Source organism: Mauremys reevesii, linkage group 26 (assembly GCF_016161935.1).
Source record: "Mauremys reevesii isolate NIE-2019 linkage group 26, ASM1616193v1, whole genome shotgun sequence".
NCBI classification, from domain to species: Eukaryota; Metazoa; Chordata; order Testudines; family Geoemydidae; genus Mauremys; species Mauremys reevesii.
The window spans coordinates 7,456,351-7,482,548 of NC_052648.1; the positions used below are offsets into that span (position 1 = coordinate 7,456,351).

The window sequence follows — 26,198 nt, forward strand, 5'->3', positions numbered from 1 at the left end:
GATGAATATCAGTTCTGTTACCAGGCAGCTCTGGAGTATCTGGGAAGTTTCGATCACTATGCAACCTAAAAAGCCATCCGCCTTGCAGACTCCGCCCACCACTTCAGCCCTGGAAGGCCTCTTCTGGCCCGGGAGGAGTGCTCGGACTTATAAACCCGACTCAGAAGAAGTCCCTTTTCATTTGGACCATGCAGTGGGGAGCAGGGGAAGGATTTGAAAGGAACGCCCCTTCAGGAACTCCCATGTTGTAACCCGGAACGTGACGAGGCAGCTCGGCAGGGCGCTGAGGGATGATTTTAAGTGGTGAACTGCTCTGCTTACCTCGCGTGGTGTTTGCTGTGGAGGGCGTACGGACATCCTCAAACTGATCCAAAAGTTAAACGCGCCCTGTGTGAAACGTTACCGCTGAAGGGAGAGAAGAGGGCTGGAGAAGAGCAGGAAACCAGCTTTGGTTACATCATCAGAGTTCAGTTTATTTACTAATCTAGTTGGCGGTCTTTAAAGGAAGTCACTTGCAGAGTTGAAGGTGCTGTGTAAAAAAATATATATATAATTTTAAAAATCTCAATACTTAGGCAAAATTAAGGTCAGGAATACTTCTAGCTGGAGTCTTAATAAACCTCAGTCTCATCATCAGGCTGAGTCGGGGCTTATCGGCCCCTTGCCAACACCATTCCCTCAATACCTCTGCCTCCCCAAGAGGTTTTACAGCTCATCTTTTGAATACTTGGAACATTCCTCCTAATCCCCACATTTATTTTTTTTTAGGCTATTTAAAGGAAGAAAGTGGCTGTGCCCTAGCGGTCCCCTACCCGGGGCACAGATCTGATGGGCAGAGCTGAGGTGTGGTCAGGTAGAGATGGGCTCTTCCCTGGCTGGGTACGACGACTGTTGGTTCTCTTCTCCCCTGTTCAGCTCATCCAGACACACACACGGGCGCTGCTTTGAATGAGACGTGTTTGAGCTGTACAGAAATAGAACTTCTTTCCATATGAAACCACCCCCTTATGCACACAGCTGTTCGTTTTTCCCCGGGGGCTGGGGGGGAGCATTTTTTAATGGAGCCCTTACAAGGTTGATTCTAAAGAAGCCTCTGTAAGAGATTCATTCCCAATAAGCTATTGCTGCCAACGCACCACCTCCAATACAACAGATCTCAGAGACACTCTTGTGAGGGTCCTTGTCACCCCAAGTTCATAGGCACAGCTATGAACATGCCCTCGCTGTATAATAATTTGGAACAATCAAGCAAGATGCAGTCAGTGGCATATGCTGAGAGTGGCTTTCTTTAAAGTATCGATGTAACTGTAACAAGTGACATTACCTTTTTTTAAAATAGTGTATTTTTTCCTTTTTTTAAAAAAAAAGAATATCAGTCAATGAATTTAAAAGAAAAATTTGCTTATTTGTTCATATTATGTTCAAAGACAGTCTATTTTTTCACTGTAGAAATGTTACGTGTAATGGCTGTGATATAAAAATGCAGTGCAAATTGCTACTTCTACATATTGCTTTTCTACCATTGAAAAGGTTTAACTTGCTCATGTAAGAACAAAATGTCTCTTTATTTTAAATCCCAGACATATCAAGTGGCTCTGGAAGGGCGTGAGGTTAGCGGGCTGGCTTACAGGTGGTGGTTAATACGAACTCACTCCCCCTCCTCCTATGGCCATGTTGCCTGCTCTTCCCAGGGCCAGTGGTGAATTGGGAGATCGAATAATACCAGTGTCTTATGACTGATGTGGAGAGAGAGGAATTTCAGAGCCATGGTGGGCAGGTGCCCACAGACTCACACGGATGGTTTTTAAACATTACATCAACGGGGTATTGTAATAACAGCCCAGGACTCTTCATGCAGGGGACCATGTGTCGAATAGTCCAGCAGTTGTACATGAAAAGGAAGGGTGTGGCCAAAGTGCGGTGAAGAGAGTGTGCCATGAAGCAGAGACGCTGCCCCAATAACTACTCTCCCTTGGTTATTATTTTTAATTATTTTCTAGCCAGGTAAACATGGCCAGAAGCTGGTACTGCTGGGATGAGCTAAATGCAGCCGAACTGCTACCCCCTCCACACACCCCAAATCAACCTATGTCCTGTCTTGAAAGGGGAAAAAAAAGGCTTCTTTGAGATTTTACTTCCTACTTGTGTGAAAGTTTCCCAAATTTCTAAGTATGTTGCAGCAAAATCTTACTGGGAGAGGTTTTTTTGGGTGGGGGGGAAATAAGGTTTTTCTTTGTATGAGAGCAAAGTGCTGTTGCTTTCACACTGTTATTTCAAACTGAATCAGTAAGTGGTTTTCAGACCACTGTGTATGTAGATATATTGACTTTGTATTAAAGGAAGATTGTCTGAAAGGCCTGCCTGCAGCCCCGTTTGTTGTTAGGCTGGTGGGATGCATGCAGAACAGAACCAACCCGCACAGCTACTTGATATTTTGCTGAACTCCAGCTGCTAATTGGAGGACCTTGGAACCCTGGTGCTAGCACACAAATGCCTCTGCTTTCCAGAGAGCACCGTGAAAGGGTGCAGCCAGTGGGATTTGTCCAACTGATGCTAGATTTGAGAATGAGGCCTCGGACCGATCAGTATACCATTAGTCAAGGAGATGGTTCTTAAAGGAACATCTCCAGTTCCCACTGTCTGCCAAGGCTTTTCCTGGCTCAGAGAGGCCTTGGACTCCACAATTTAACCACTAGCATATGCTGCTCATTATTCCAGCTGCCAGCACACCTGTGCTATTCTGCCCTTTTTTAAGGGCCTGCAGTCAAGTTGGGCCAGTAGGAAAGAAGCGTTTCCTTGGCTTTGGGAAGACCAGAGCCTCAGCAAGAATGGAGAAAATACTCTGCTTTCTTCCTTTTCAAAAAGACAATGCAGGTGTCACTACACAGCGAAACAAAGCGCTGGCAGCAAGGCTCAGGCTTGCAGGGCTAACGCGAGCAGCGTAGCTGTTCGAGCGTGGGTGGGAGCCCAGTTCTCTGATACCCTCCCTACGCTTGGGAGCCTGAACATCTCCGCTGCTATTTTTAGCCCAGAGTCAGTTGATCTGGGGGCTGAGACTTGCTGCTGCACCTTTTGTTGTTTGCTGTGTTGATGGAGCCTTAGAGGGAAAATCTGCTAGCGCGAGAACGGAAACGCAAAGAGGCACCTGCCACAAATTTGTAGGCCAGGGAGCGCACCAAGGCAGAAGGGAAGCGTCCTCTCTCCCATCATTTACCTGAGGGAGGCTGCCTAAGATCACCAGTGCCCCACACTCATGGGCAGCTGGCACCCTGTGCCCATCAAGCCCAGTGCACAGTATCTAACCAACAGAGAGAGCAGCTTCACTGTAAACCCAAGTGAAATGCAAGGATTGGGGGAGACAGAGAGGACATGGCACGTGGGAGCCGAGAAAGCTCCAAGCAGCTGAGGGCAGTGTTCAGAAAAGAACGCCAGCCCCACTGAAGGATACAGCAGGCCTTAAAGGGCTTGAAATGGATCTGGCGATGAATATGGGGTGACAGAAAGGATGCAGGTGTTACATTACAGGCCCCCCCTCAAGAATCAGAGCCCCCCTGGTCTGGTACTGTACAGCCTTGATATAGTATGCAGGGATGATTTAATTACGCTTCCTGGAGTGAAAGTTAATAGTTCGAGTCAATACACCGGTGTTTCACCTTCGAATAATATCCCCTCAGGTTTTTACAACATGTCCGGCAAGAATAAATAATAATAATTGGAGATATACCAATCTCCTAGAACTGGAAGGGACCTTGAAAGGTCATCAAGTCCAGCCCCCTGCCTTCACTAGCAGGACCAATTTTTGCCCCAGATCCTTAAGTGGCCCCCTCAAGGATTGAACTCACAACCCTGGGTTTAGCAGGCCAATGCTCAAACCACTGAGCTATCCCTCCCCCCAAGAAGCAAGGAATTAAAGGGCACTGCACGGCTGGCCCCACTTACACGGTGTGGGGAGAGGGTTCCCGTTCTCTGCAGAACTGGGAATCAGCCACTACCAGAGAGGAGTGGAACTGGACTGTGGATCTGACCCATATTCTAGTACGTACCAAACATGGACATGAGAAAACCCTGATGTAGAGAAAACGAAGACACGATGAACCAAAGCACTCGGACGACTGGACTAAAAACACCCGTGGGAAACAGCTAGAATTCAAAAGCGCCTGTACCCACTTGAAGCTTTCAATCATCTGCTCTCGGGCCAGACGGGCAGATGGAGGTTTGTTCTCTCGTTAGCGAGCACAATTTCTAGAGCAAATGCAAAGCAGTGGATTCTTGAGCACTTACTCAGCTAGAGGAGGACGTTCCAGAGGGATGGCAGCCTGGCACAGCTACTCCACTCGGAGAAAAGACAGGCATCCCAGACGCACATAACCTGCAAAACCACGAGGTGATACTGACTTAGGGATAGAGGAGGCTGAGAACAGGAAGAAGGAGATGACAGCTGCTGCCTATTTTTCATAGACAAGTTCCTGGCCCCAGAGAAGAGCCCTGTAATTTGGACACCTTGAACATTTTGTCTGCACCAGGTGGAGTGTTGTCAAAGGACAAAGCACTTCTAAAGAGGAGCTAGGACTGAGCCTATCTGTGCAAACCCTCCAGGACCAGGCCAAACATCCCGTACTTCTCACCAGTCAGTACTTTGCCTCTGGTTTTTGCTTGTAATAAAACAGAAATGGAGGGAGGCGAGGGAGGGACTGTCATTAACTTGTAACAGCACTGAATGCCAGTAGCGCTCACGGGGGCTCTGATGGGGAGCAGAACAGCTGTCATAGCAAAACAGACCAGTGGTCCATCTACTCTAATAATTGGGTTGAGGCAGTAGCAGATGCTTCACAGACAGACAATTGCCAGCATCCTCATTATGGACAAATTTCCCCTGACCATGGGAGAATTTTCCTCCTATCTCCCCCAATTTGGGGCATAATCCCTGAAGAAAGAGTCTCTCTCTTCAATCCTCTGTGCCATTCCAGGTGCTTGGATATAGTCCCTGCCGCTAGCCAGGGAAGTGATGTGAGAGCCCCTCTGGCTAGAAGGGATGCATTTGCTGGCTCACTGAGTTGTTCCTGTCTCCAGCAGGAGGAGGGAGCAGTAGCTTTTCCAAACATAGCAATGTGGAAGTCCAGCCCTTGGCAGGTGCAGTGCGAGGAGGAGCATCCTGCAGTCCATTGTGGGACGCTAGCCTCACCAAGAGGTGCCCAGAATCCTACTTTGACGCGCCTCCCCATTCAGACTAGTCTCATTCTGCACATTGGTTCAGTTTAAGTTTAAAGGGGAAAGACGGCAAGTTATTACAGACCTGCTTTCCAAGTATCAGGCTGACAAACTCCTCCTCTACAGGGACTGACACTGTATCGTCTCCAGCTGCTGACCAGGAGATTTACCATAAGCCTCTGAACTGGCACAGAGGATCTGAAAGGGGGTGGGGGTGGGGGGCAGGGAACAGATAAGGAAAATCTCCCCCATTTTGAATTCTACCTGGATATCCTCAGACATGTATATGGCTCATAATCCTTTGACTCCTAGTGAGATCTTGGACTCTAATATAACTGACCTTTGGAACTCAAGGCTACAAGCTAGGCATTGTGTAAAAGGAAAGTGTCTCTTTTTATCAATTTGTTGACTTCAAATGTCCCTTTATTGTATTATCAGAAGGCAAAAAGGAATCTCCAATTTTCTCTCTCTGCACCGTTCATTGCATTCCATCAATTGCCTACCAATTCTTCTGCTCTCTGCACTAAAACAGTCCCATTTTTTCTCTGCTGGTACTGAAGTCTCTCCATGCCGCTAATCGTTTTCATCACCAGTCTTCAGCCTCCTATTTCTGCTCCATCTTTTCAGAGATGACATGACCATCTCCCGTGTTGAGAGATGTAAAAATTCCTACTGAACGCAGAATAAGTAAGTACCAAGCGAACTACAGTAAAGTGAATGCTACAAAGACTTGGAACAGCAGCTGGGAAATACGTAAACCTTTCCCAAAAAACAATCGCTAGCAGAGGAAGCCATTTAGAAAAGCAAATGTAAAATGAAAGCCCATGAAAGCAGAAAAGTCTTGTAACAAACTGATTACACACACACAAAATACAGCAGAGGTGATATTCCCACTAGCAGCACTTCTACACTCATCTCTGTTCCAAACGCTGCATTGTAACAACAAACAAAAGCATGATGATGACAGCTGGGCAACATTTTTCAATCAATTAGTTTAATTACTGAAATATGCACTGTCAGAGTGACCAAAACTATTCACAAATCTAGCATGAAATTTTTTTTAAAAACTCAACACAGTTTAGACATTTTCTAAATGAAAAGTTTCAACTTTCCATTTCAAAATAATGTTTTGTTTAGCAATTTAGTTAATTTGTTTACAAATATTTTTAAAGGGTAAAACACACCTGGAAACATAACAAAACAATAAGCCAAAAAAAGTTTGGGGTCGAACAAACCATTTAATTCATCCCAAACCAACTTTTTTTTTTTAAAGACTTTTTTTCATTCAGTCACTGAACCAAAAAATCAATTATTCGCTCAGTGAAAAATTCTGACCAGAACTACCCCTTTCCCATCTTGCAGTCCTGCTTTCACTAAACTCGTCCGTGCCAACCAATGGGGCCGTGGAACTTTTAGAAAAGGCCAATGGAGAGGCAATCTAAGTGAAGGGTGTAAGTTCTCCAATGGTAGAGATGTCAACCCAAATTCCTGTCTTCAGCGTAACCCACGTACCAGGAGAACTAAGCGTAAGTGGGAAGAAGAAAGGTGTAAAAGGAGGCTGTTCTGACCCAGAGGATTATCAATAGTGAGAATGGCCTAGCAGGCACTGGTGTTCTAGTGTGGAATCTATGCAAATCCCTTCGCCACTTAAACAAAATGAAGAGGAAAAAGGAACTGAGATTTGAAAGCAGATGAGAGAGATTCTCTCCGATCCTCAGATGTAGCAGGTGGTCCCTGGTTGTCTCTCTCTGCCATCTCTTTGCAATTAAACTAGTAGCATGACTGATCACTTGGCTCCACGACTGGAAACCCAAACGATATAGATCAGCATTTCTTCCCTCCCCAGAAGGGCTGGGAGAAATCACAAAGCTCCGTACCATTTTTGGGACAGGTGGAAGACAGCTGTGATCCTTCAGAGCTGACCTAGGCCTTCCCTATTTTAGAAACATATTCAGGATCCCATTCAGGGCTGCAAAAACAAAGGAGGGCAAAACATGAAGAGAAGATGCCAAATGCCAATTCTTAGGTGGCAAACAGGGGTAATGGAGGACCCTCCAAGACATTCTCTCAGCCCTCGAAAAATCTCCTGTCTGGAAAACTTGACTTCACCGGACATAACTTGTATTGATGCACACTGCAAATCTTTCCATGGATTCATTTATGATGCACGATAACCAGCATAGATTTTACACTCTCTCTGTTGAGCCCAGGCTGCTCTGGACCTCTGGGAAGCAGAGACTAAATGAATACATGCAAAAATCTGCCTTTAATAGCCTAGCTGATGTAACATTTTACTTGGGTTCATGAGCTGGTGAAATTACATTCTAATGCATTGACTCTGAATACAATAGACTGACGTGCTTCAGGTTTGATTGAGCATAAGTTATTCTAGGATACGAGACGTGCATAATGCACTATCTATGGTATTACAGGGGTACTTGTTGCTGGAATGATCGAGGTGGAGTTTGAATCTTCACTACAAACCCAGGTTTTCAGGATTTACTGTCAGACTGCAGTAGCCTGAAACTCGGTACCTTGTTAGCTCACATTCTTATTTTTATTAACAAAATCCTAGTTTTAGGGCCATTAAAATCAGCAAGGTACTCAGGGAGGTTTTGGCTGGCCACTTACTATTGATCCACAGGAAGAGGGTTTTGCATTGCTTTTTAATGTCAGCTTTGACAGTGAGTTGATTAGCTATGTTAGCACGTATGTGAAAGGAGTAAATAATTGCAGGCAATATTTGTACCCGAAAGCAGCGTCTCAAGACAGAGGCTAGGGATCTACACTGGCATAATTCCTTATGCCAGGAGAAGGGTTATTAAATATACTGGCTTTATGGGGGGCTCTTGGTGGCAGGACCTTATTAAAGGCAAACTAGCCAGACAAGAAAAAGCAGGAGGATGGGGATGTGACCGGGGTGGAAACCAAAACCCCTCCAGCCGAACAGGCTAAGCTGCAAATTTATTTCTTGAAGAAGAGGCCATAACATATTTCAGTCCCTAACCCTGAAGGATTCACCCCACGTCACTCCAGTTAATATGGGCAGAGCCTCCAACCCACCCATCCGAAAGACGTTGCTACATAAAACCCCAGGTCTCTCTCTATATTAAGGGCATTGGCATGGAAATCACACTTCTCACCTTTGAGAAGCTACGATTATTCCAACAGCTACTGGGACTTGTTTTCCAAACCACGCCCGATCCTGTTCTGCTCAGCAGCCAGTGGACTTTAAGACATTTTCCTGCAGCAACTATTATGCAATCATTTATATGCAAATCCGGGAGAGAGTCTCTCCCTAGGTTAATAAATGAGTCTCTAAACCATCTCTATTGCCTGTCTCTTCTCCTTTTAAACAAAATGGTCTATTTATGTTGCTTCCAAAGGTTAATTCCGAATTCTTCTTCCTTAACTCGACTGTAGCTGGTGAAGCATCACCAGCGCTTGAGAACAGCTCATAGACACTGCCACCTGGAGATCTAAGTTTAACATTACAGCATTCTCTCACCTGCTGACTGAATGCACCCTCATTCACGGACTTCCCGCCAACAGCCATCTTTCAGTTGCACACCCAAAAGATGCTGCCACCCAGTTACGGGTCACCCATTGGAGAGAGACTCTTACTCCCAATTAAAATCCCTTGACATCGATGATCCACCTTCTTTTTTGACTTGAGCAAACATCAGTTAATCCACTGGGAAGAGTACGCCAAGTAGATGGTGTCACAAGCATTGACTTACCCTAGTCTCCAGTCCTCGTCCAGACGCTGATAATGGGAATATCTGCTCAGGCTACACCGCTGGGTCAGTTAATGAGACGCACCTGAATGCACTCAGCTGACCTGCTGCAGCTGTGTGAACTTCTGCGTCCTCCTAAAATGAAGCAATAGCTGGCAGGCTAGTTTGGAACATGGGAAAGACACCCTGAGAGAGAAGATGTTTTCTTAGGATGCACAGTAGGCTTGTAGGGGGACAGAGGCAACCAATATGGACAAAACACACAAGGGACCTGATTCTCATATACACAAAGACCCCTTTACACACCATGGCAGTGCAAAGGGACCTTAGTGTATCCCTAGAAGAAAAACCTCTCGGTTTACTGAGCTACAACATGTGGGAAGCCAGTGTTAGTGTTCTTTAATTATAGTGAGAAAAGTAGGCAGAGTAGGGCAAATAAATAGCTTTTTCCTAAACAAATTCAGTAATGGCTGCTATCCCCGAATCAGTAATCAAATAGGTGTAGAACTGAAACAGAAAAAGTAAATACATTTGAGTCAGCGAAGTTTGTTTTCTTAACTCATCTAGCCCATGCCCTGGGGAGAGGATCAGGCGAGTCTGTTCTACATTCACTAATGAGGTTGCCAGAACTAGCTGCAGACTCTTCCTGGAGAGTCATAAAATGCAACCTGAACAGTGTTTCTAACTGTAGCCCTAGAATTTCTGCAGTTCTACATCTGCAGGTACGCTATGGACTCTGTGTCACTTCTCCTTCCCCCAGAGCACAACCAAACGTAGGAGCATGATGGAACAACCCTAACCGCTGAGAACCACCGTCACTGGTGCGACCTCACAGCCCAGCTGCAGGGAAAGTGTGAAAAGGAGGCCACTAGTGATATGTGGCTGTCAGTAGCACAGCTGGGGAATAAGAACCCACAAGTCCAGATTGGAGCAGGGCAGGAACCAGTTTCCTCATCCTGCAAATTTTTTGAGAGATCATTTTTTCCTGTCCTGAATGACAAAAAAGAAAAGTCAAAAATCTCAAATTTTCACAAAACAAAAATTCAAAACAAATTTCAGTTTGGGTCAATCCAAATATTTCTTTTTGACTTCAACCATTTTTTATTTTTATACACTCTAATCTGCTTAAATTTCTTTTAAAAAAAAGTAATTTCAAACCAGAAAATTTTCATGTCAAGAGATGCCAAAACTAAATGTTTCCACAACTTCAAAACCTTTTCTTCAACTTTTTTTCAAGCCGAGAAAATCCTCTAAACCGACCCTTTCCCACAAAGAGATTTTGTTTCAACAAATTGGCATTTTTTTCAATGAAAAATTGTGTAATAAAAAACCCAACCAGCTCTAGTTCAGATTTGCCAGTCCCATGATCCAACCACTCGCTCTTCCTTACACAGGACAGGACAGCGGTTCTCAGATTTCATCGTACCATAACCTTCTGACAACAAAAATTACTACATGACCCCAGGAGGGCGCCCGAGCCCTGCTGCCCTGGGAAGGGGGCGTGTAACCTTAGTCCCTTTGCCCAGGGCTGAAGCCCTTGGGCCCCAACAAGTCTAGCGCCAGCCTTGGCGACCCCTTTAAAATAGGGTTGGGACCCCGAAGTGGGTCCTGACCCACACTTTGAGAACCCCTAGTATAGGACCTTCAACTGCTCCAAGCCAGGACTCTAGCTGCCTTCAGGATCCTTGCCATCACTTGTCACTCATCCGATAAAGCACAGAGCAACCCAGAAGCCGTGCGCGTCTGCCCTAGCAGGGGCATCGACGCCTTTCCTAGCCGCTTCACTGCTACCAAAGTTCATAGTTGATACCAACTGTTGACTTAATTGGAAAAGCTATTAGAATCTCAGCTGCTGAGCCGACGTGGGCAAACTGACCAGCCTCTTGGAACCATCTGGCAGCACCTGCACTTGGCCCAGGAAACCATTAGCACATTTCTAATAGGGATGGGCCTGAAGCAAAATCCCAAATCCAGGTCTGAACCTAGCTCTACAACGGGTTGAATCCAGTCCCTGAATTTGCAGACACCAAACCCTGCGGGAATGTAGCCGAGCGGACTCACCCCTGCGGCGCCTCCTGCTGGTGACTCCTGGGAATTAGCTCTGTTCCAGCTCTGGCGCGCCCTCTACAGGCCGATGATCCGCCTGTCCTCTGGACCCTGTGTCCCTCCCTGGGCCTTTTACCTGAGGTGCTGCCCCCTGGCAGTAACCCCTTTCTCTCAGGGTCTCCCCTCTCTAGGAACCCCCACCCACTATCCCCACCTAGCCTCAGTATAAGGCTACTGCCAGTCATTGTCTCCCCACATGCCCTGGGGCAGACTGCAGCATCAGCCACTCATCACTGGCAAAGAGGGTTTGGACCTGCTGCCTTGGCCTACCCCTGGGCTGCCCTCTGCAACCCCCAGTACCTGTTAGCCCAATGCTAGGCCGCAGCCTGGGGCTTTCCAGGCTGGAGCTCCCCAGCTCCTCTGCCTTTCCCCAGCCCTGCTCCACTCAGGTACCCTGTGTCCAGCTCCCTGCAGCCAGGCCCTTCTCCCTCTGAATGCAGAGAGAGACTTTTTGGGCTCCTGGCTCCCAGCCTCTTATAGGGGCCAGCTGGGCCTGATTGGAGCATGGCCACAGCTGAGCCTGCTTCCCCCAATCAGCCCAGGCATTTAGAGCTGCTTTTAAACCCCTCAGGGCAGGAGCCAGTGTCCACCCCGCTACAGGGAACTTTAGCTACTGACCCGCATTTCACGCACCCCTGGCTCGGCACGGAGATCCAGGGGACTAGACACAGCAGACATCGTCAATCCAAGCCCCAGTTTGAATCCCGAATTCTGGTTTGGGCCCACCTTTCATTTCTAGTAAGAACTAGTGCTGTAGAAGAGATGATTTCAATATGGCGCTAGGAAAGGTGCTACGCATGTATCCGGACGGAGGGCAGGGGGGACAACGGACCTGTGATAGGGCATGTCAGGTCTGTCTTTGCTGTTCTTCAGCGCCGCTTTGTGCTGGGAAGTAAAACGACGATAGGCCCTATTTGGATGGACAGGGTCCCAAAGATACAGAATAAAGAGACAGACTCAAAAAGTGGCAGGGGCTAATGGAGAGAGGCTTTTGCTGCTTATGCACACATGGACGTGTTTACATGTCCTAAGCGTGCTGCCCCAAGCACCTTAGAAACTAGTTCCAAACAACAAGCTGCATCTACTTCTAGGAATGGGGTGAATGTTTTGAATATCACTCCAATACACACACTGGTCTTGATCTTTAGCTTATGCGAACTGTGCACAGTAATAATAAATCATTAGATCCTTTCAAAGCTAGCAAAGGGCTGGAGACTTGACCAACAGCTATCTCTCTCCATTTATTAATAGTGCTCGCTCTCTAGCCATCTATCTAATCTCTTCATTCCAATCCATTTTTAATCTGCCTATTTTTCTAATCTATTTATCCAGCCAGCCATACCATAGATCTCTTTACAGTTTGTACAGAGATTAAATCCTTATGTTGCTATCTAATCACTATCTCTGGAAAGACAAACACTCAGAATTTCTTCGTAGTTATTAAAGACACAGATATTTGAGTAGAAAACTGTAATATCCATCCGTGTATGCAGAGTGTATACATACCATACATGAACATACACTCCTATATATGCAGATGGCCATCTTAGATTAACAGGCTACACAAGGGCTGTATCTATCCTGGGTTTAGTCAGAACAATAAATCCTCTTTCAGGAAAACTACAACATACCCAAATGATCAAAAATCCCTTTTATGTAATTAATTTCTGAACGTTTTCACACACAGACAGCTGCCTGGCTGCATGTGAAGATGATGTCATTCCTACTAAGGCCAACACAACAAACTTGGTAAAACATTTCACAACCAGGGCAGGCTTCATCCCATCCTCCTGGTGGGGAAAGCTAGGCAGTGTACCAATAGGGTAACTGACAGCACCACATGGAGACCTAAACTGAGGACACAATCCCCCACTTTCGCTTGTACTAGGAGCAGGAGCGTTCACTGTAGTGACACTGCCTTTTCAAGGGCCACAGTCACATGCAAAGTATGAGCCTTGAAAGAGAGACAGACTCAGACACTAGGGAGGGGAGGGTGGGAACGCCTCTCCTCCCGCTCCAGCGGGGATAACAGACTGCAGAAGGTGCGGCTGCTCCCCCGTAATCAGTAGCCTTGGGCAGGAAGATGGGGGCAAACGAGGAGAAATACATCAAGAGATGTTCAGTGGTTTGGGATGGTCCTAGGCACAGAGGGGAGGAGAGACTAACCCCAAGCAATTATCATTATCTATATGGAAACACACATTTTCTTATTCAGGGACAAAACAACCGTAAGGTCCTCAGGCGACCTCTGAACTTCCATTCAGAGCTTTTTGGACTAAAGCCCCTCACAAGAGGTCTCAGGCCGTCTTCAGCCCATTGTGAGACCCAAATAACCCATGTATCAGTGTCGCTGAAGACAAAACAGCTACCCCCACATTTCTGTCAGAAAATGCTTTGAGGGGGGAAGAGGAAACAAAAGCACCACCGCACGGCTTTCTGCCCTAGAAGACTGACCCACCTGCAGCTAGCTTAGGGAAACAAAAAAAAAGTGATTCTGTAAAGTGAAAACCATCTACCAAAGTGGACAAGATCGTTATGTACAACCTGAAGGAACAGGTCATCAGCTGAGTGGGCACAAACCAAGACCCCTGTCCCCTGGGGGCCTGCGAGGGGAGGGTGAGAGGAGTCACTCCTGTTCCTGTGGGGGCAGTAACTTCCGACCCCCTCACCAGTGGGGAACATGGTGCTTTTCTCCTTCTCCCATCCCGTTCCTTGCACTCTCCCCTTCCGCCTCATCTCCTGAGCTGGTGCTGCTGCCAGCTGGTTGAGTCAAGCCACACTCCTCCCATTTGTGGTGGTGCCAGGGCTGTCAAGAGAGCCGGCTGGGCCCCGCTTCTGCCAGCCTGGGTGGTACCAGTGCTGCCGCTGCAGCCGCCACTGGCTGTACCCCCCATCCTGCCAGGTAAGGTGATGCCAGTGCCATCTGCCAGGCCCTGTGCCAGAGCCACCATCAGCCTGTGTCTGAGAGCTCGGCTGCGATTACCCTCCCAGGCGGTGGGTGCTGGAGAGAATGGATTCCCGTTGCTTACAGCAGCAGCAGAGGGGAGCTGGAGAACATGAATGTGACACTGCAGTGTCCTGCTTTAAGGCTTTACATTTCCAGGAGAGATGATTTAAAAACGGGACAGTCCTGGAAAAAGCAGGACGTTTGCGCTCATGTAGAGGGGCTGGTAAAGGAAGTTTCCGAATGCTGCAGTTTAACGAATGCTGCAGTAATATGAACTGGATTGATTTCATATTGGTCTGTTTATAATTTCATTACAAAGCTCTCTGTTTGGATTCAACTGTTCCCCTTATTCATAGTGGCTTCAAAAACAAGAAACCAAAGCAGAACTATTTCGTTTTCACTGGCCAAGTCCTGAGACACAAGAGACCGGCACAGCCTACATGGTGGAAAAGTATGTTTGCTGTTTGGGTTTTTTTTTTTTTAATTCAGCCATTTTTAACAGTTGAAACGGTTTTGAGCAAGAAAATTTGTCTTTAAACTAGTGGTTTTTGGAAGCTTCCATTTCGGGTTCCTTTCCCATTTCGTTTTGAGAGAGGACATGTACAGATCCCTACACTGTGTTCTGTCACGTTTGGTAAATGTAGCAGTGGAAAATGGTACATTTAAAATGATTTCATGGCCCATTTGGTTTGTTAATCCATAAAATCATTTTAAAAGTACCATTTCCCACTGCTACATTTACCTAACGTAACAGAACACAGTGTAGGGATCTATACATGTCTTCTCCCAAAACAAAGTGGGAAAGGAACAGACTGTGAAAAATCAGTCTACTACGCAATCTGCTAACGTCTGTTTCTCGAACCGCACTTAACTATTTAAAAAAAAGGCACATTGAAATAAGATAAAATTAACAAAGCATTTACATCATAACGGCCATACTGGGTCAGACCAATGGTCCATCTAGCCCAGTATCCTGTCTACCGACAGTGGCCAATGCCAGGTGCCCCAGAGGGAGTGAACTGAACAGGTAACAATCAAGTGATCTCTCGCCTGCCATCCATCCCTACCCTCTGACAAACAGAGGCTAGGGGCACCATTCCTTACCCAAATGAGTAAAGCATCTTTGCTTCAGGGGAACAAACCATTCATACAGATTGGTGTGTAGATGCCAGTCAAGGTGTAAAGCATCTTGCTGAATCAGGGAAGTTACAAATACAATTGCAAAAAAAATGCTCAGCACCTCGGGTCCCTGTAAACATTATGGGGCAGTGGGGAGGCTGGGGGGGAGGGAGGTTGAAATTGAAGAAAGATTTTAGAGACAGAGGAACTCTGCAAACATCAACTACAAAACCAAAACACCAACCAGTGATTTTGCAATAATGTTGAAAAGCCCATTACAATTTCCATGAGCCGTCTTGCATTCTGGGGTTCAAACCTATAGAAAGATGAGGTGGGGGAGGGATAGCTCAGTGGTTTGAGCACTGGCCTGCTAAACCCAGGATTGTGAGTTCGATCCTTGAGGGGCCCATTTAGGGATCTGGGGCAAAAGTCTGTCTGGGGATTAGTCCTGCTTTGAGCAGGGGGTTGGACTAGATACCTCCTGAGGTCCCTTCCAACCCTGTGATTCTATGATACCTAGGAAGGAAAGGGGGTTAATTCCCATTGGCATCAGGATGGTAGTACAAACAGCAGCAGCCAAAAGCTATGGAAGGAAAAATTTAGGCCAGACAAACAGGAAAGGACCCGGACCCTGGACTATGCTGCCAAGGGATGAAGTTGATACAATGTCCGATTAAAAGCAACAGCATTGCCACCATGCTTCGTGACATATATTATGCTAATCTACTCCATCCAGGTTTATTCTGCCCCCAGGCAGAGCCACTGAGTGAGAATAAGGGAGACAGATGTCCCAGTGCCCCAACCTTTTCCATGGGGTTGCATCAATTGACTCTGTCTCTCGGGGAAGCACTTTCTGGTGAAAGTATTGAAGAGCAGACCAACTAAAACAGCCGTGGGAATGATGCAGGGAAGAGAGTCCTGCAAAATGGAAGGGGAGAGAGAGAGAACAAGAAATCAAGCAGGGTAATAGAGAGTTAAAATTTACTCAACGCTTCCGTCCTGTTACTTCCAAGCAACAACAACAAGGTGTCACTGACTCATTTCTGCTTAGTGAACCTGGCCTAACTCTGTGGGGTGACGTTAAGGCCTCAGAAGAGAATTTTTGCACATTTTCTGTACTGTACCTGTCTTTGAACACTCCGCACCTGTGAATAGCAGCAGACGCTATTCTCGGCTCCCCACGTGCCCAGGACACACAGAGCGAGGACAGAGGGCTACAGTGAGCTGCTACCAGGGTCTTTCAAAGGCAGCAGCGCACTCTGCACTAAAAGGCTTCCCACCTGGGGGTGACAAATCTAGATGGCTAACAAGACGTGGTCCCCCTTATGCTCGCTCTGCAAATTGAGCACAAAGCCCAAGGAGCTGCAAGGTAACCAAACAGCAGCAAGGAGCTGACACAAACCACAGGAGCAGGTTCTGCACATGGCCTAGGCGTTTCCTCCGCTTTTCAACTGCTCCACACCTCAAGCCCAGTTCCTGATCATCAGTCGGAACCACCCTAAAGCTTCTTCTGCAAAAACAAGCCTTCCCAGGGAGAACAAACTGCTGCTGCAGCCATTACCCCAGGAGGCAGAGTTAACATGAACCACCACTCCCATAATGATTCTTGCTGCCTTAGGACCACAGCTCCCAGCATGCAACTGTCAAATCTGGCTGTTAACCCTTTCCTTGCCTTCTGATTTGGAGAAAAATAAGACAACACTGAGATGAGAGCGACGAACAATAGCTATAGAAATAGCTGTCTGTGCAGTGGGGGTTTTCTTGCGCTGCTCCTGGCTGGCAGTGGAGAGGAGCACATTGTCAGGAAAGTTGTCCCAGGAGCCGAGCAAATGAAATACAGGAGGGAATGAGAGGATGACTCGTGTCTAATAAAAGGTAGGCAGGAAGGAGGGATGACCTAAATTTCCTGTTCTGCCCCTGCTCTCTGTGAAGAGGACGAAGACCATCTAGTTCTGCTAAAGTAGCTTTTTATCAGTAGATTTCACTCAGTGTTAAAAACAAGTCACTAGATTTGCCCATTAGTTGAAAGCTACATTTGTAGCCCAGCTAAGAAAAGGGCTGGTGACCAAATCCATGCCTCAGGGTGATTGTAAATCAGATATCTATTATGAGTATGCAAGGCAGGAATCCTCCCTGATCGCATGATATGATTAGCCAAGTACATTATGAGGGAGGTGATATTGGCCACTGCCCGCATGGAAGCAGGGGATGCTGGACCATGTGGACTAGTGATTTGATCCACTATGGCAAATTCCACGTTTGGATCTACAAAATAAAACCAGCTGGAGTAACAAAAATCTCCTTTCATTCCAAGCACCCAGACAGAATATGATTTTTAAAGTATTGCTCCATTCCGTGCAGAAGCCATGCAGAATATCTACATAACACCTGCAAAGATTTGGTCTTATTTTTTCACTTCAGTAAGGGCAGTTTAACATTTCTATTGGGAGGCAGCAAGGTCTGGAAACTGTACACATCTGATATTTTCCCATTTATTCTACAGGTCAGACTTCATCCATTTCCCACTGTTTTCCATACAGATTGTTCCTGCAGGGACCAATCTGATCTTAAAATAAGAGAGACTTTTTTTTTCCCCCTCTACAAGTGAAGCAGAAAAAATGTCTTTTGTTGGTATATACAGACTATTCTCCAGTGAAATGGGATCAGCTGAACTGAGGACCAAAAGGACTAGAGTTACTGAACAATGATTTTAAAGCTCTGTTCTCTTGCTAGACAAACAGACACTGAAACAAAGGAGCTATGAACAACACATTGGCATGCTTTTAGGAACAGCAGAATGCAGCTTAATATTCACTGTTATGTATATATTTTTAATAACTACAATTAAGGTAAATAGGCAGCATATCCTGGATGATTAATTGCAGACAGGGATGGACTTTTCTGTTTCTTCACAAATGATTAGGCAAATAGACACAAATTTTAAACGATCTATTAATACTATTGTTGTTATTAATTTGTATTATCGTAATTCTGAAAGGCCCCAACCAAGATCGGGGCATCTTTGGGCTGGGGTAGGGGCTGATCAAAATTCTGAATTTCTGTCCAACAGGACACTCCAAGATTTTTAAATTTGGTTTTGTCCTGAATCAGGATGAAAAGTTGAAATTGCAGAATTTTTTGAATTATTCAGAAAATGTTTTGTTTTAATAAGCTGAAAACTTTTACTAATCAAACCATATATTATCTATAAAAATGATAAAGTCAAATAAAATTCTTCTACCTTATCAAAATGGGCCATTTCAGTCATTTCCCATGAAAATTTAGATGAAGTCTATACATTCTCCCCAAATGTTCGCATTTCCTAGAACCAGCATTTTCCAACAGAAAACTGCTGCACAAAACACACAGCAAGAGAAAATCCCTTCCCCAAACAGCTGACAATCAGAATAAACAAGACAGGCGTGTGATGAGAGAAAGGAAGTATCATTATCCCCATTTTACAGATGGGAAACTGAGGCACATTTGGATTCAGTGACTTGCCCAAGATCACGCAGGAAGTCTGCGGCAGAGTCAGGAACTGAACTTGAATCTTTTGAGTGCTAGCCCAGTGCCTGGGCAGTTCTTTGGCAGAAGGGACTATCATTTATTATATGTTTGGACAATGCTATTGCAACGGAGCTCCAGCCTAGCTGATCTCTTGTAGCTACTGCAATACAAATATTAAATAATAATAAACCAGTCAACCATCTCTCAACAAACGCACGCTGGTTATTCACTGGTTATTCTCATTCATTCGTTGGACCAATATAAAAATCTCTCTTCAAATTTTGTGCTCTTCTCTACATTAACTTTTTCTTTATTAAGCTTTGACTCTGAGTTAATATGCAGCGTTCTTATAGCCAGGTCAGTCCAGGATTTTGGAAAGACAAGGTAGGTGAGGTTATATCTTTTATTGGGCCAACTTCTGTTGGTGAGACAAGCTTTCAAGTGATACGGACCTGAAGAAAAGCTGTGTCGCTCGAAAGCTCGTCTCTCACCAACAGAAGTTGGTCCAATCAAAGATACTGCCTCACCCACCTTGTCTCTCTCTGAGTCAATATGTGAAGAACATCCCAGCAATTTTAATTTGGAAGGGGGTGGGCAGGAAAGCACAGGACGGGAGTAGTAATGGGATATGGATCTTGGGTCACCAGTCTGAATCCAGTAATAGTGGCTGAAAGTTGTTACCATTTGGTAGATGTTCAAGGGGCTGTGAGAAATCAGCTCCAATTCTTAGCAGAGGAAGGTCTGTTCCACAAGAACCATGTCCCCTATTGGCTTCCTTGTTAGATGTCTCAGCAGAGACATCAAGGACTAAATAGGTCTTGGAGACCTATCTGGCTCCAGAACTGGGTAAATCCCATCAGGATTAAAGCACAATGGCAGGAGCTTTGCATCACCTCTGTTGTACCTGCTCTGTGACCTTCGTCTCTGGGGCAGTCAATCCAGCACCTTTAACTAATATTAATTTAATTTATCACAAATTTTAAATGAAAAGAAAGTCTCATTTTTTAAAAAGCAGCAGGGAGAATTCCTGTCAAGCACTTAGCTCGCTGTCTGAGTGACCATGACAGTACTTTTTGTGGTCACAGCCATCTGATAATGGGCAGGATGGTCATATATATTTCCAGTAAATGGGCTTGATAAAGAGACCAAGAGTTTTCGGCGCTGACGTGGTTACAAAGAGGTAATCCCAACACATGAGAACAATAATTAGAGAGACAAAGGATAGTCCAGCGTCTAGGAAACTAGTTTAGTGGCTGGAGCCCTCGGTTCAATCCCTTCCTCTGCCACAGACTGCCTGGTGGCTTTGGGCAAGTCACTTACTCTCTCTGTGCCTCGGTTCCCATCTGTACAATAGGGAGAAGGCGTTCACAGGGGTGCCGCAAGGATAAAGCGCTTTGAGAGTTACTGATGAAAAGCACTACTAAGAGCTAGGTAGTGTTGTTATACTTCCTAATGAACACCCCTCACTGCCTCCCATACCACACGCCGCTCCCTGTGCTCTTTGCAATCCCGCTTCTCTTTGTCTCTGGGTCTCACTCTTGAAGGCTGCTCTAATTGACGCCGGTTTTGGGTGCCCGACGTTTAGATGCCTTTGGCCTGATTTTCGCCCATAAATCTGACTGAAGTCCAACAGCAGCTCTGGTTGCCCAGCAGCTTCAAAAATCAGCCCGGCGGATCTGATCTCCAAAAACTAGAGGCTTCCAGAAAAAGTGGCTGAATATTTGTAATTTTAGCCACAGCCTTACTGAAGATACTGAGACAGCAACAGGCAAGTCCAAAACCTGCTTCTCTTTACAGCGATAGATAACTATTTACTGAGCCACATACAGTATCATAGCAAATTAAGGGGGCATTGCATCATTTCACGGGTCTCACTTGAGAGTGTTAAAACTCCATCTTCTTAACAGACACAATATTCTGTCAATTCCTTGGTGCTAAAGATCTCACCCCTCCTCCCCCGTTCTCTCGCACACACACAAACTCTCTCTCTTTCGGTTCTTATCACCCACAGTTTATGCACCTCTGACTCTCTTTAGCCATCTACAGACCTTAGCTATCTCTGTGTCTGCCTGCTGCACTCTTTCCAAATGGAGTTCTATTCGCCTTACAATCACGGCTGCCTTGTGTGCTCCACAGATCTGTCCTCGGTCAGTTACCCTGGGTGTAGCGTGCCTGATAAACATTTTGGAATATCAGCTTTCGGCCACATGGCAGTTGTGTTGTCTTAAAAAAAGTAGAAATAAATAAATTACTGTTCCACCAGGAGAAACAGACTTAAATTGCTGCACTATTTTTTATCTAAATAATGTTTCAATTTAAAAAGAGGGGAGAGGGAACTAATTACATCCTTGTGTGGAAGATCATAAATCACATAATTACAGTGGGAACCTCTGCATCTCCCCGACAGACTAAAAGCAGACTACACAAGTTCTTATCTCATTACAGTTTAATTAAGAATTATGTTTGAGCATCTTCTTTTTAATTATCGCAGGGCCCCGATGACTTCTAATCTTTTTTACCCGGAGTGACAGAGGGTGCGGTCCAAGATGGGCACTAATGAATTTACAATTTGCTCTTTTGGGAAGTTTAATAAAATTAGTCCACATAGAAGATTAACACTGATACAGTGAACTTCCAAAGAGAACATCCGGTTCCTATCAATTAGTGTCCTACAAGCGCCAGGAGCATGTGGAGGGGCAGCTGAAGCGTAGTAACATAGTAATGTCTTGGGGCGAGGATGGGGGTTTCAAGGTGGGAGAGAAGATGGTAAATATTCTCTTCCCTAGTCTCACCTGCCAGCACACAACCACCAGCTGCCTCACATGCTGCAGTGCTAAGACCCAGAGGAAGAGGTGTGTTCATTGTTTTACTCGGAGCTAGACTAGCAGCGTCAGGGTCTTTTTTTTCGCAACACTCCCACTGCCCACCGGAGGAGTTCTTTGCAAAGAATGGACACAGTATCAGGCTACAGCTGTCACTTTACCTAGATTTATCCAAATCTGGATTTCCCATTCCAGCATGGGCCAGCCTCCGCAGGCACTCAATTTCCTAGATACCAAGAACACAGCCGGAGAGACTGGCTTTGAAGAACTACAAGGTCCCTTTATCATAAGACTCTAAAACGTACGGCCCTGCCAGCTTTGAGCTTGTGCTGACAAACCCCTGGGCTATCCGACACGCGTTCTGTGCGGGCAGAGCATGTGTCTGAGGTTCAGAAAGGCTGTCCTAGGCCAACTTTAGAAATAAGCAACATAGGCTTTTTCTGCACTACCAAGCCTGTGCCAACGTAGCTCCCTCCTGGTCTAGTTGCAGCGTACGCCCACAGAAGGAGCTCTGCCGGAAGAGGAACTCCCTGAACATTAACCAAGCTGCGTCTACACTGGGGGGGTTGTTGGCGTCACTCTGCCACTAGAGGCTGTGGGTTTTTTCACACCCCTGAGTGACACAGCCATGCTGGTGTATGTTTTAATTGTAGATGGGGCCACAGGCTGCCTCCTAGGGCTCCATTTGTTATGACCAGGGCTGTTTCAGGCTGGTCAGCCGGTGGCGCTATGTTCCCTGTTGGGCACCTTAGCTGCAGGCTCTTCTGAGCACAATGAGGGGAAGGGAAGAGGAGCCAGGAGAGAAGGAGAAGATGCTCTAGAGATACTTTGCCTGGGGGTCTGATTACATGTAGGATCACTCTTGAAACAGATTTGGACAGTGAGAAGGGGCACTCCGTGGCTGTCTGGCCTCTCACCCTCTAATCAATCCAGTACCCCGCTATTCCATATCCCATGTGCAGAGAGTTACAGCAAGAGGGAAAGATGGAACGCTGAGGCTGCAAGGCCCCCAGCTGCTAACTGTTCACCATGGTACAGAAACTGGTGGCAAAGCCAGACAGTGGAGGGGGGAAAGAGACTGAAATGCAGGAGGGGAAAGCATAATGCTGTGATGAGCCCTGGCAGGTGGCAGCATTGATGCACATTCCCCTTTGCTTGACCAACAACTGCCGTGCTGAAGATGTCAGTCGCTTGTTAGCATCCACATATGCTGTGAATATCTTAGCAAGCAACACCCCCCTCCACCTCCCACGCACCTAATTAATTTTAGGCTGAGCATAACCTTTATTCCTCCATTACTGGCTAGTCTTATTCCTTTAGTACCTTCTGGAGAAGATGAACTCTGATGGACACACAGAGTGGCGGCACAAGAGTTAGCTTTTTGGTACCCGGAGTTGAGATTTCCCCATGCTGAAACACATGTGCCTTTTGCATTAATGCTTAGCAACGAGGAGAAGAAGATAAACAGTAAAAATAATTATTTTGTATGTACTACACACACACACACACACCAAGCTTAGCCACCACATTTCACTTAAAATAAGTTAATCACAAGCCCACACCTAAGACAAAGGGGTATGCGGGCCCACCCAGAAACTAGCATCACACAGGGCCGAGGGTTCCATTCGGTATTGTTTGATCAGAGATGCGTCTGTGACAGACAGGCTGAAGGAGACGACATCGAGAACAAGCAGCTGGCACCTCAACCTGGAAAAAGCTGAGAGCACGCGAGCTTTTGGGGTTCTGGCTGAGAAATGAGGTGGGTGCTGTGAACAAGGACACGGTCCTTTGGTTCCTTCTGTCTCCAAGGAAACAGGACGTGGCCTATTTCTTATAAATAAGCACACCTGTATCAAAGTAAACACCAAACTCCATAGTCAATTTCTACTCCCAAATGAATTACCCGCAGGGTCCAAACCACTCAGGTCAAAGGGGGGGGGGGGGCGCGCGCACACACACACACACTGAATCCAACCTCAGCAAGCAGGGGAGGACTAGATGATCTCTGGAGTTCCCTTGCAGCCCTACACATCACATGTCGTGTGCGTGTTTGTGTGTGTATTTCAACCTCATTGCTGCTCCAAGTTAGCTTCACACAGAAGGTGGGGCAGGTTTCATACTGGAGTCTCTGGGTGCTACTATGCTATAAATAACAACAGGAGTCCAGAGGTTTAAATACCAGTACGCGTCTGTTGTTACTGGCTTCACAATGCCACACAATAGCCAGAATGCCATAACTGTGATTGCATTATCTCCCTTTCATCCCAGCTTGTGACCCAAGGCCCAGAACCTGAATGGCAGGGTGCTTATAAGTGCTTGAGTTCTGCAATACAGCATCCAGATTGTGTGTGGCATGTTTTTACCACATGAAACACTTAGAACATGGATGTCATGGCCAGGACATCTACAGATTCAATAGGCTGCATTGTTACACCACATTGCTTGTGAAATTCAGCACTCTGACTTTGTTTAAGCTTCTCTCTAGCAATCTGCAGAAGGCTGATGAGGTGGCAGATGTCAATTAGTTTGCAGCTAGCAAATGGACATGATCAGCTTTCTGAGCCTTGGCCTGTCACATCCAGCGTTTGTTAATTTCCATCTCTGGCACCAAGATGGTTTCAGGTTTTTCCGCTGGAAGCACTACAAACCTATCAAGAAAATCTCTGTAAATGCAAATGGATTTTGCGAGACAGAGGACAGCGGGACAGATCAGCTGCCACTCACCGGGGCACAAACACTCACCGGGGCTGCCACTGCTTAGGAGGCTCCAGAAAATGTTCTATTAACAGCCAATTTAGACGCTCTCAAAAGCCCAGCAAAGCCCAATGCCAACTGGCAAAATGGAGGTCAGAGTTCTCCTGCGTTTGCTTCTAATGCTGCTCCTGTACAGCAGACATCAATTCCCAACCTAATTTCTCCTAGAAAGAAGAATTGTCTTGTCATGGCTGATACCCCTGCAATCCGGATTCAAAGGGACTTGCAAACTGCACACAGCATTTTGTTTGTGCCTTTTCTCCTCCATTCTTATAATGTAATGGTGAGAAATCCTACACCCCGGGGGCGGGGGAGAAGAGAAAGAAAGGTTGTGGGGAAATTAGAAATATCAGGCCTTGCCTTTCCTGTATCCATGGGAGGACTCTATGGATGACTAGAGAATAAAGTCTATACTGTGACATCAGAAATGAAAAGGGATGAAACATGATCAATTAAAAGGGGAAAGGATTTGAGATCAGACTATTTTAATAAAAAAACACTTTCTTTTTTTGCTTTTGCCAAAAGCTGTTTAACTCCAACATTGGTACAAAAGCTTTTCTGGTGGTTCAGCAAAAACCATCCAGCAAAAATACGGAAGACCAGGTTCGTTGTGGGACAGATTTTCAGAAGCAATGCAGACCCACAACTGGGATAAGATCTTCAGAAGTGCTCAGCTCCCATCAAAGCATCTAAATGAAGTGGCTGGATTTCTGAAAGTGCTCTGTACTCAGCAGCTTTCACTGACGACAACAAGACCTGCTGGGTCTTGAGCCATTTATGTAGGTGCCTCACTGGGAGCTGCTGGGTGCAGATGCTCTTTGGAAAGATCTTGAAAGAGACATTCCTGGATACTTCTCAGTTAAATATAACAAACCTTCCCGGGTCCTTCTTTATATCCCACAAACCAGCAAAGAGAGGGAATAAACATTATTTTCTCCTTTCCAGGTCACTTTTAAGACACTGAAAAGACTGTGACAGTTCAAAACCTGCTTTCCTTTCATTAGGGAAATTCGGAATCAGAGGCAGAGCCTGGGGTGAAGGGTATAGACACAGTGAAAGCCCAGGCTGGCTATGAGAGAACCTACAAGTTACCCGCAAGTGGCTTTTTGGAGCATTTTGCAAGCATTCCTTAAGGGAAAAAGCAAGACAGGGAGAGAGCTGTGACGATAACCCCCCCAAGACTGAACTTTTCAGACAGAGCTGAGAACCAGGGGGCAGCGTCTCTCACTTCCGCCTGCCATCCCCTAGCTGGAGGGACTGGAAAAAACGTAACCACCGCAGGCTGCTTGGATGCAATCTCAGCTCCGTTCAAGCTGCGGACTTGTGAGCGGCTTGCTGTCACCGGGATAAAATATTCAGCAATTGTAGATTCTAGACAATGTTTCATGCCTCATTGACTGCAAAAGTTTTTAGATTTAGTCAACATCTGAAGAGGAAATCCCAGGGTAGCCGTATCTTTTTTCCCCTCCCATGGATAAAGTCCAAATTTGTATAGGTTTTTTGGCAGTTTATTTAAAGTTTGTGGGTATTTTATTTCAAATTAAACTAGGGGCATTATTTACAGCCCTTAACTGAGGGAACAATAAACAACAGTTGCTATTGTTGAGGCTTATTAATACTGTTAGTTTCCAAGGGTAACGTCTCTGAAGAGATGCAAGCAATCTAAAAAGACTGTGCAAGGCAGTTCAAACACATCCATCTTCCAGGGGACTCCCCTTCATTCAGCTGTGCTGACTGAACGAAGCTCATCTGCAATCACCTAAATCTATTATTGTTCTTTAACATTTATATTGCAGTAACACCTAAAGGCCATTGTAGCAGATCTCGTACTCACCCCTGCAGCGCCTCCTGCTGGTCATCTTGGGAATTAGCTCTTCACCAGCTTCAGAGCGCCCTCTGCTGGCCAGTGTCTCGCCTGCCTCAGGCCCGTGTCCCTTGCAGACCCCGGTGCCCCTTTACCCTGGGGTTCTGCCCACTGCAGTATCCCCACACGCTGGG

At 46.0% G+C, this 26,198-nt stretch overlaps 1 protein-coding gene and 1 long non-coding RNA gene across 20 annotated transcripts in view; one reads left to right on the plus strand and one right to left on the minus strand.

Moving 5' to 3' along the window:
- The window catches only part of PTPRS (protein tyrosine phosphatase receptor type S), a 245,435-nt gene extending 243,274 nt beyond the window's left edge, over window positions 1-2,161 (plus strand). For all 13 annotated transcript variants that reach the window (XM_039515199.1, XM_039515189.1, XM_039515194.1 and 10 more), the window contains one exon: window positions 1-2,161. In XM_039515199.1, the coding sequence (XP_039371133.1) occupies window positions 1-69 (69 nt within the window). In that variant the 3' untranslated portion in view covers window positions 70-2,161.
- Window positions 394-24,299, minus strand: LOC120391521. Of its 7 annotated transcripts, none has more exons than XR_005591376.1 (7): window positions 24,189-24,299; window positions 22,770-22,856; window positions 20,673-20,847; window positions 15,921-16,035; window positions 8,949-9,080; window positions 4,282-4,369; window positions 425-529 (listed from the first exon to the last, which is right to left on the minus strand). It is a non-coding gene; the product is annotated as an uncharacterized LOC120391521 (long non-coding RNA). The 7 variants fall into 7 exon arrangements; XR_005591375.1 differs by lacking the exon at window positions 24,189-24,299 and adding an exon at window positions 23,009-23,070; XR_005591369.1 differs by lacking the exon at window positions 24,189-24,299 and having other exon boundaries at window positions 22,770-22,995.
- Window positions 24,300-26,198: the final 1,899 nt, after the last annotated feature.